The following is an 11076-nucleotide window of genomic DNA, read 5'->3' on the forward strand; positions in this document are numbered from 1 at the left end:
TCTGCCAAATTGGAAAGGCAAATTAATGATAAAATGCGGGAAACAGAAAAAGATTAGAAAATGTTGCAATCATTTCATAAAATTATAACAACCCCCGGGACAAGTACGTTCTATAGTTTACAAAAATAAAATAATCAAAGATCTGTAGAAGGTAGATAGATATACAAGTGACAAAACCATTTCTCTAAAAAGCATATATGATAAAATTTCGAGATAGATGAAAAAAATGTTTACGAGAGAATAAAGTTCTGTGTAGTTCCAAAAAATGCCCGTCACGGTGAGGATACAGCCTCAATGGCGCTACCCAATGGCCACGCAGCTTCCACTGCGTGCTCTCCGTATTTCACCTTCTTCACTAATGTTATCGTCTGTGATGGCTCCAATCCTATTTTTATTTCATGCCCAAACAAAAAAGTTGACAAATGAATAAACACAAAAGAAAATTACAAAAATAAAAACTTTGAACATGGATTAGACGACCAGATCGTTATCCTAAACTTAAGTTTATCAAAGGTATACGTTTATGACATTCATCATACAATCTCAGTCTAACACTTCTCCACTCTTATATACACATACTGTTTAGTGTTTTTTTAGTTATATATATCCTAAGCCTACAGATAATTTGTGACCAATGTTGTAAAGGGACGAAAGTGAGATACTTACCGAATCCATCAACGAGCAGAGTATATTGGTAAACGAGATCCATGCACAAGTAAGGGAAATTATCTTCCTCCACACGCGGGAACTTCGATTTTCCCTCATCCATCTTCATACTACAAGCTTTCTTTGCTGCTTTCTCAAAGTCTATTGGACGAACTGTAGCAACAGGTTGCTTGGGGTCTACGAATCCAGCCTGTGCACGTAATCAAGCCCATTGTCCCGACAACACGTTGTGTGTAAATGGGGTTTTAAAGAAAGAAAAGTGGAGGTGTCTTTTGTTGGTTTACCTCAGCAGCACGATCGAAGAAAAAGGAAGCAACGAACATGTTCTTTTGCCCACCACCTCGACCACCATTCCATACTCCACCAAATGTGCATTTCATGTGTGTACATAGTGTATCATTCACTTTGAGTGCGTTGACGGTTAACCTCCTGCACTCATTGAGACTCGCGCCAGATTGCACAGCAGCGGCTTTAAACCCATCTCCTCCATACTTGTAAGTGCCTACAGTGATACAATATGTCAGAGAAGAAATGGATTCAATCTGCTAGGAGTAGTAATTGCATGTTCAGAGAGTTCTAGCTAAAGAATGGCAAAGATAACGGCAATAATGAAATCATGTGTCATACGATAGGATAAATGCAAAGAAGTCTAGCTGGAAAGAAACAGCTTTCATAATAAAAGAATACTTCTCACCATCATAGCCTGCCACGATGCAGGGATTGTTTGAATCTTCAGAAACTTTCAAGATCTCTGCTCTGGCGGCTAGTAATCCGTAATGTAGGTAACTACAAGCAACATGAGGCAAATAGCATCTCACATTAAATTTAACAATATGAACAAATCGGGTGGCTGGCATGTATGGAAGAAGAAACTTGAAGAAACATGAAATCATAACAGCTGATGAACCTGTGAACATAAAGGAAGTACTTCCGTCCCTTCAGATACATTTCTCTAACATAAGAATCCTCTCCTTCTAATGGCTTTGGTGCAGTTGCAGCATCTTCCTCGGATATAGCATATGCCATTTGTACCGAACCCCCTCCAAGATCAACCACTCCAACCGTATCTGAGTATGGTTTTCCCAGGTTCCTTAGCAAGTAGTTTATTGTCACCTGCAAAGTCGAATCCCGTTACACTAGACTTCAAAATATCACAGTTGCCATAGTGCAAATTGAACAGTTCTTGTTCAATAATTAAGAAACTAGTAAAATTGAACTCTTCTGCTTGATTAAGAAACTAGAAAGGATAACAGTCTTCACGATAAGATTAAAGGCATACACGCAGACACATAAGAAAGTACAGCAACATGACTTCCTGTAAGACACAAACATATGTTGGACAACTTACCCACTGGTAAGCACCTTCCTGGGTACCATCCAGCACAGTAACAGCATTTGCCTCAGTTTTCAGCATGCTTCTATCTCTCAAGAGTTCCTTAACCTTAAAAACAAAATTACAATAAAGTATAAGAGCTAAGCGAGCAGGAAAACGTGCATGAAAGCATAGGAAAACAAAACTACCGCTTGCAAAATGTTCTCAGATGCTTCATGACCCAGCGTCCTCAAACCTGCAGTTGCCTAATCACAAACATTTCACATAACTCACAAAATCAACAACAAGTATATGAATAGCTAGCTACTCGTCTCCATACCCCAACTCTGACAGGTGTCTTAGGACGCAACTCGCGAGGAACAGAAGCTTCTGCTTTGTCAAGAAGAGACACCAAAGAGTTAGCCGCTTGTCGAGGATCAGTAGGATATGCGCTCAAGCCCGGTTTTAGCTGAAATCAAATCAGCGAACAGTTTAGACCCAAATCTCCAACAAGCATAAGTCTTCTCACACACTGGCAATCATATCAACTTAAACATCACAAATGTACCACGAATTCACCATAAGAAACTGAATCAAGCTAACGTCAAGAGATCTATAAAGCAGTGCATTCTCCTACTAGTTTTAGCTGAAATCAAATGTACCACGAATCACCTTAAGTCTTCCACAGACTGATGAACATGTATGTCAACTTAAACAACACAAATGTACCACGAATCACCATAACAAACTGAATCAAGCTAACGTCACAAGATCTACACGCATCGATTAAGAACATTCTCTAAACGGTTAAGCATCGATTATGAGAGTGAGATGGAACCAATGTTGTTTACCTGCACGAAGAGCTCAAGTTCATTCCCGAGAGGAAGAAGATCCAAATTCCGATCAAAGCAGTAGACATGAACACGGCTACCAGAGCTTCCAGCATCGAAAATCACAGCGTAGTTCTTCGGAGGCCTCGAGTTGGGGCCTCCCTTGCGGTTAAGCACCGTGTACTCTTCAACGACCGCGTCGGACGTCGATCTCCCAGGCATTAGCAGAAGAACGAGACCGATAAGCAGAATCGCAACCGAAATCAAGAGCAGGATACCTCGATGGCGTTGGATCTTGTCGGCGATAGACTCGTGCCGTCCGATCCCTCGCTTAGCCGCCGTCGTCTTCCCTCCGTCGACGGAGAGGAGTCCCTGATGAGATTCGGAGGAATGAGAAGGAGAATGGTGACCGGTGGAGGAAACGGCAGCGGTTCCGGACTCCATGAGCTCGGGGGAGGAAGGCGAACGGTAGCGGATCTTACCGTTGCCGGTGCCGGAGGGCGCCGTGGTCTGCGGCGGATCCTGTAACGGATCCAGATCGAACGATGGGTTGATAAGAGCGAATTGATCTGGAGCTAAAAGCTTCGATTTCACCTTGAAGCTTCTTCTTCTAGATCTGTATTTGTATTTGAGCGAGAGATACAGACAAAAGACGTTACTGGCTTTTACGATTGCGGGAGAGATAGTAACTCCCACACAACTTCGTTAAACTTGAAATTTTACTGGGCGAGTTAAAAAGAAGTATTATAATGTTTACTTGATTTACATAAAAAACCCTGATTTTCATTAAATTTTGATTTTGTCTTTATACTTCTCACTGTTCTCTTTTTTTCTGTAACGAGTTCAGATTATTCAAGTTCTTTCAAACTAGTCATGATGGTGAGTCTTTCCTAAACGAACCAAACAACCCTACACTTAGATACTTGGATAGTCTAGACATGTTCACACACTATATAGACTAGTGCTCAATTTATAGAGGTCACTATAGTCTATAGCTGTTTAGCATGTATTAACTAGATTGTTGTTAAAAAAAAAAGCATTTGAACCAGAAATTTATTACTACACAATCCCTGCTTCTCTAATCCTTTAAAGCTATCTATCTTTGATCGTGACACTAGCCGGAATATGAATCAGAAATAACAACATTAAGATGAACTAAGAGTAGCAAAAACTCAGGCCGTCTTTAGGCATATAGCATTCCCAGAGCAACTGTACAACTTTTTCCTTCTATCTCTATAAACTTTCTATATTTTGGATCTGTATATATGTACCAAAGAGTAACTTTTCAAAAACTATCTTCTATGTATCAACAAGACCTGATTTGTGTAGTCCTTTTCACTCTATCGCTGGAGCTTTACCTGTACCGTATACCTTGAGCCACTGTAAAACCATATCTGCATTCGTAGCTAGACTCACTGATGATTCTTCCTTCCTGAGCATTGCAAATGTCGCGTGTTTATTCTCCTCTTCATTGACTATTGCCACTCTACCCAGGTTCCACATGTTAATGACGATCAATACAGCGTTCTCGCAAGACATTAAGCAACTCCGTTTCCTCAAGATACTGAACAGATGTTTGATAAACTCTGGACGCTTCTCCATTTCTTTAACCCCACGCTCGTATGTAGTAAGTAATGCCAAGACAATCAAAAACTCAGCCGCATAGCTTCCTGCTTCGATCTTCCCCATTAGCGCCGGAACCACACCCGCAGAAGTCGCCATTTCCCTGTACTTTAAATCTTGACAGAGCTGATACACCACGGAACCGGCTACCAAGGAGGTTACCGTTTCACCCTCACCAATAAGGCTTCCCAAACCAATCAGCATTAGTTTGCTCCCGATGATTTCCTTGTTAGAATCAATAGCTAAGAGTGACAAGAAAGTCGATGCAGAGTTTCTTCGTGACTCCATTGTCCCACATGACAGAGAAAATCTGAGCTCTCCGACCACGTTATCGGTTTGGGCAATTGCTTCTTTATTCTCCATAACAATCGAGATGTTGAACAATGCTGTGATGATATTCTCTCGAAGCTCCGGTTTCGTGATGAAATTCGAAAGTGGACGGATCAACGTGGTGATAGCTCCAGGGTGTAGAGCAACAAAGCGATTTCGGACACTGGGAAACTTATTGGTCTGGCAGCGTATCTCCTTTGCAGCTTCGTTCTGATCTTCATCTGAGGAGGGAGAAGAGATCCTCTGGAGCAGTGACTCTACTCCATCTCTTGACAGCTCAGTGACTACTTCATGAGGTGGTTTTAGACGATCATATCCATTGTCTATACACCACTTGGTAATCAACTCATCGAGCAAATGGTTGGGTGTACACAATGAGTGAGAGAGGACTTCGTTGGTTTTGGGACATTTAGGTGCATGCTTCAGCAACTCCGTGATATAGCTTTTCTCATAGGTCTGAAACAAAAGAGCAAAATAAGCATACACACCATAAATCTTGTGTCTTTCAATCTTAAACCCTTCATCTGTATCTATCTACTCCTCTAGAATCTCCATGTATATAAGCACAGATTCTAAACACGTACAATCATTGAGGTTCTTGGCAATGAGATTAGCAAAATCGAGCAAGGATCCCAAAGAAATCTTGTGTCTTTGAATCTATCTGCTTCTATAGAAACTCTCAGCATATAACCACAGATTCAATACACAGACAAATATAAAACAGTCATTGAGTTTCTTGGCAATGTCAACCCTAACTCTGTTCTTCTTTCGATGATAATGAATCTTTAATGTATATACGCATAAACAGCATTAAAAAGCGAATATACCGTAAGCTACAGTTTCAGATTAGCAAATATTGCAAAGAAATTTCTAAAGAAAGGGAAGAAAACCATACATTCCCAGAGGCGATGGTTACAGGATCGATCATGATCGCATTCGAGAGTATACATTTGAACTCTTTCGGCACTTCCACCTTAGGCGACTGAGAAGACGAAGAAGATGGGATGTCAGATTCAGGCTTCTTCGATTCAACTTCTCTCAGACGATTCAGGAGTCTAATCGCCTCGTCAATTGCTTTCAAGACTCCAGAACTTGCGTCACTCTCACCGCGATCTTCAATTTCTCCTCCTCCGTTGGACAAAATCTCAATCAGTAGCTTCTTTAGCTCCACCTTCAGAGTATCGGCGTTTGCTGCCGTCGATTCCGCCGTTGATTCCTCCATTGAACGCCGATTCGAATACACAAAAACCTAGAAACTCGAGAATTGGGGAAAAAAGATGAAAGCGGGAAACTACTGTTATCGAGAAGCGAAGAAACGATCAATTTATTTGCCTCCCTTTTTTAATTACGTAAGCTACCTGTATATCTAGACTGCCACGTCATGCCCGCATTCGCTTCTGATTGGTTAATAAGAAATTAGATTTTCCGATCATTTATTTCCTATCAAAAACTTAAGTTTTCATTTCATTTCATTTCATTTTTGTATGTTATTACTGTATTCCTAAATTAGATCGTGAGTGATTTACACTCTAGCAGTGTGCTTTTGGTTGAACCTTTTAGCCTACAAAATTATTAACGGAATGGTGTTACGAGATTGCATGATATAACATATGAAATTATTGATTATATTAGCACACAAGTAACGTAACTGTCAAATCAAGCCAATAGACGTCAAACATCATACGCTGACTGTGATCACAATGTCTTTTATAAAGTCGATACTTATATAAAACTTCATTCTATGTGAATAAAATTCAGTATAGGACCGCCTAAAAATGGTCTATGTACATCAAACTCTTATTGATAAAAATAATTCACAACTCTATAGATAAGAGGTTGGAGTGGTCAAAGTGTTTGCCGTTTCATGATTGGGACAGTGCACAGCTTAGCATTTGGAAGAATACACGAGAAAACCACATGACTTGGGACTCACGCAATCCTCTCGGATGATTTTCACTAGCCGGAATATGAAACAGAAACAGCACACGTCAATTAAAAGTGGCAAAGTCAGGCCCTCCTTACGCACTTTCCGTTTTCAGACAGAACCTATACAACTTTTCCCTCTTTCTAAAATTTTTACATGCATCACCAAGACTCAGTTTGCAAAACTAATCGTTTTATTTATCAACAAGACCTGAGTGTGGTGGTTCCCTTCATCCACCCTTTATGGCTCTTCACCTGTACCGGACCTCTTGATCCACTGCAAAACCGCTTCTGCTTCTGCCACTGCACATTGTGATCCTTGCGTTGCAAACTTTGTAAATGTCGAGTATTTATCCTCCTCTTCTTTGATCAGTTTCAGCCTAGTCCTCTCTCTGTCTTTGTCACCCGTGTTCAGACCGCACATGCGAAGGAGGACGATCGATACACCGTTCTCTTCAGTCACTGAGCAACTCGTATTCCTCAAGATACTGCACATATCATCGACAAACCCTAGATCCTCCATTTCTTCAATCACCCCTTTTTGTATAGTCATAAGCGACAAGAGAGCAAAGTAGATATACACATAGCTTCGTTCTTTAATCCTGTTGATCAGCGCGGGAACCAAACCTTCTGAAACGACTTTGTCCCTGTTCTCCGGTATGAAACAGAGTTGGAAAACAGCATAAGCGGCACCTATGGCGGCAGTGAAATGATCCTCTTTGATAACATGTACCAAAGCCTCCAGTGTCTCTAAGTTCCCGATGATGATCTTGTTAGAATCAAGTTTTGAAAGTTCCCATAAAGCATTTGCGGAGTTTCTTCGTGTCTTAGCTGTCCCCTGCTTCAGTGACTTTGTAAGCAGTGGGATCGCAAGAGGGTGCTGAGCAACTGCTGTTTTGTTCTCCTCAAGACTCGAGATGTAGAGCAATGCGGTGATGATATTCTTCTGAAGGCCCGGGTTCGAGTCAATGGCCTCGCCCAAAGCAGAGAGCGGAGTGAGCAACCGTGTGATGGAATCAGGGATTTCAGCGACAAAGAAGGCCGTGACATCGGCAAATCTCTTGGTCTGACGACGCAGCTCGTTCGCAGCTCCTGTCTGGTCTTCAACTGAGGAGGGAGAGGAGATCCTGTGAAGCAATAGGTCAATGTCATCAGGGAATAGTCCAATGGGTGCATCAGATGGTTTTGGCAGATCGTACTTGTTGACTTGACACCATTGCGTAATCAACTCAGCGATCACATGGTTGGGTGACCACAAACGGTGAGAGAGGACTTCTTTGGTCTTGGGACATGTCACTTTATACATCAGCCACTGTTGGATGTATCTCTTTTCATAAGTCTGGCAAAAAAAAAAAAAAAAACAAAGGAGCAAATAATCAGCACACTTTCCATACGAATACAAAAACATACATTCGCTGTCAAAAAAAAAAAAAAAAAACATACATTCATTTAGCTTCTTGGCAAATGTCAAGCATAACTCTGTTTCTTTTTGGATGACACAAAACTTTACTTTTAAAGAAGGTAACATATTCATATACACAAATAGCACTCTTAACAGTTGAGTATATCCAAAGTTATATGCTTTGTTCATATAAAGAAGGGACTTGTACATCTACACAAATAGCACACATTTGTATCTGTATCTAACTACTCCTATATATTCGATACGCATACAAAACATACACAATCATTGCGTTTCTTGGCAATGTCAAGCGTAACTCTGTTTCTTGTTATATGATTCTAAAACTCTGTAAAGATTAGCAAAACCGAGCAAGAATCACAAAAAAAAAGTAAAGAAAGGGAAAATCAAACCTGGCCAGAAGCAATGACGACAGGTTCGCTCATGATCGTACGCGAGAGCATACACTTGAACTCTTTCGGCACTTCGAGCAAAGAAGCCGGAGAAGACGAAGAAGTATCAGAGTCCGGCATCTTCGATTCAACTTCCCTCAGACGATTCAGGATTCTAACCGCCTCGTCAACTGCTACCAAGGCTCCGTCAGTCTCGCTGCGATCTTCGCTTACGCCTCCGACGTCGAGTATCTCCGTCATCGTCTTCTTTAACTCCAGCCTCAGAGTATCGGCGTTTGCTGCCGTCAATTCCTCCATTGAAAGCGCGAAACTAGAAACCCTAGAAACTCGAGAATTGGGGGAAAAAAAGAAGAAGGCGGGAAGTTTCTGTTAGCAATAGAGAGAGAAGCGAAGAAGAAACCGTTAGCTTCTCAGTTTTGAGTATATTTTTCTTTTGCCTCCTTTAAAAATTTTTTGTTTTAGTTACCTACGCCACCTGTAATACATAGGCTGCCACGTCAAATTCATAACCTAGGTATGAGTTAAACTAACATAATGCCACCTGTAATTTTATAAATACGTCAATCACGTACGCCACCGGTGTAACAAGTAGATTTGAGTTTATAAAAATATCCTTCTAGTGTTTTGTCCGCACATGCGGTCATATATGATCGTTTTGCTAATAATTAGTAATATATGTATTATGATTTAAACATCATGATAACTTATTCTTTATATTTTTAATCATTTTAGTTCTCTTCGATTTTTATTTCGATCTTATTCTTCTTAACACAAAGGAAAGCTATAAAACTATGAGACGTTAAGAGCATAATTACATATCAAATATTCTACACAATAAAGTAAAATAAGAATGTGAACTTTTGGTCTCTGTGAATCTACTTTGTATTTTTGAACCGTAAACATGAATTAACTTACCAAAAGAACATTAAAACACACAAAATCCAAATAAGAACAAAATAAATAAAAATAAATAAAAATTAAATAAAAACTAAAGTTTGATGATAATTTTGTAGAATTTATTTTTTTTTAAAACGAATTGAGATAATAACAATATTTCATTGGTTTACTTGATCAATATATACATTGACTTATCTTAATATTTCATAAGTTTAATTTTAATAAAAGAAACAATAGATAATGATAGTTTTATTATTAAAATTAATTTATGGTTAATTATATAATGATAAATCTAATTATTCATTAAAAATATATTTATTTTTATCTGTTTTAGAAACTAAACTATTAAAAACATGTTCATAACATGATTACATATGCAATTCTCAAAATTTAATATCAAAGCATATTTTTTTTATAGATTAAACAGTAATAAAACATACATGTGAAATAACTACTAAAGTAATTCCGGAATACCTAATTCATAATTCCAAATTCCATGTAACAAAACTGATTTGGTCCTAGTATTTCAGACTCAAAGAAAGAAGAAAAACATAGAACTTCAACTGTAAAAAAACAAATATCAAAAGTACATAATATAGATGTCAAAAATTATAATCGAGACAACTTGAAATGAATGAGAAAATTGAAACTATAGATTTTAAAACATCCTACATCATATGAAAATAAGAATTGGTCCTAACTTTTTGAAATAATTATAATTGTAATTCCAATTAGAAAGTTTGAAATAGTTATGTTATTTAAATTAATAAATTAATAATTTAAGCTAAAAACTATTAAAAATCTTGTGAAAGTTAAAATAATTATAATCAAAATTCTAATTAAATTTTTTGAAATATTTATATTATTTAAATTAATAAATTAATTCGAAATCGAGATATCTACTAATAATAGCAATCCTTATTAATTCAAAAGGTTGTGAATTCCACTTATGTTGAAAGGTTGTGTCTTTTCAACAATTAAAATTTGTGTCTTTTTATTTAAAAATAACTATTTATATTAAAAGAATGTGACCATTTATATTGAAAATTTGTGACTCTTCATATAAGTATTATTACAAAAAGACACAACCTTTTAATTCAAAAGATGTGACTCTTCAAACAAAATTTTGAAAATTTATTAATAGTCCAATGTCTATGCCAGCATAATTTTCGCTAATCAAATAAAATGGTGAAGAAAAAAAACAATTAATAATAGCAAACCCAAACAATGTTGAAAAGTTGTGTGTTTTATAGGAATTTTATTTCTTGTTAAAAGTTGTGTCTTTTCATTATATATTAAGATATGTCATTTTATTATTTATTTCAAGAGTTGTGTATTAGTTAGTATTTAAATTAAAAAGATGTAATTATTTAAATGAAAAATTGTAACTATTCATATATGTATCATTTCAAAATAACTACCTTTAAATTGAAAAGATGTGACTATTTAAATTGGAAAGTTGTGACTATTCACATAAGTATCATTTAAAAATAACCACCTTTAAACTGGAAAAAATGTGACTATTCATCTATACGAACGTTGCATTTCTTAATTTTTATATGAAAAGTTGTATTTATTAGTATTGAGATGAAAAATTATGTCTTTTCGTTTTTATTTTGCTCATATATATTTATTAATATTTCATAAATATTTGCAATTGTTTTATTTCTAAAAATCAGTGTA

General features: G+C 37.5%; 3 protein-coding genes across 3 annotated transcripts; all 3 read right to left on the reverse strand.

Moving 5' to 3' along the window:
• Positions 1 to 49: 49 nt before the first annotated feature.
• LOC106329707 (apyrase 2-like) lies at positions 50 to 3748 on the reverse strand. The gene is made up of 10 exons (XM_013768368.1): positions 3732 to 3748; positions 2830 to 3508; positions 2319 to 2447; positions 2188 to 2244; positions 2015 to 2107; positions 1574 to 1779; positions 1361 to 1452; positions 951 to 1168; positions 667 to 856; positions 50 to 385 (listed from the first exon to the last, which is right to left on the reverse strand). The coding sequence occupies exons 1-10, from the start codon at positions 3746 to 3748 to the stop codon at positions 273 to 275; spliced, it is 1794 nt and encodes a 597-aa protein (XP_013623822.1). The 3' UTR covers positions 50 to 272.
• A 289-nt stretch (positions 3749 to 4037) lies between these two features.
• Positions 4038 to 6042, reverse strand: LOC106333566 (putative U-box domain-containing protein 46). The gene is made up of 2 exons (XM_013772002.1): positions 5657 to 6042; positions 4038 to 5217 (listed from the first exon to the last, which is right to left on the reverse strand). The coding sequence occupies exons 1-2, from the start codon at positions 5981 to 5983 to the stop codon at positions 4144 to 4146; spliced, it is 1401 nt and encodes a 466-aa protein (XP_013627456.1). The 5' UTR covers positions 5984 to 6042; the 3' UTR covers positions 4038 to 4143.
• Positions 6043 to 6611: 569 nt separating this feature from the next.
• Positions 6612 to 9327, reverse strand: LOC106334531 (putative U-box domain-containing protein 46). Its single transcript, XM_013772823.1, has 2 exons — positions 8497 to 9327; positions 6612 to 8023 (listed from the first exon to the last, which is right to left on the reverse strand). The coding sequence occupies exons 1-2, from the start codon at positions 8791 to 8793 to the stop codon at positions 6926 to 6928; spliced, it is 1395 nt and encodes a 464-aa protein (XP_013628277.1). The 5' UTR covers positions 8794 to 9327; the 3' UTR covers positions 6612 to 6925.
• Positions 9328 to 11076: the final 1749 nt, after the last annotated feature.

This window comes from Brassica oleracea, chromosome C3 (assembly GCF_000695525.1).
Source record: "Brassica oleracea var. oleracea cultivar TO1000 chromosome C3, BOL, whole genome shotgun sequence".
In the NCBI taxonomy this organism is placed as follows: Eukaryota; Viridiplantae; Streptophyta; class Magnoliopsida; order Brassicales; family Brassicaceae; genus Brassica; species Brassica oleracea.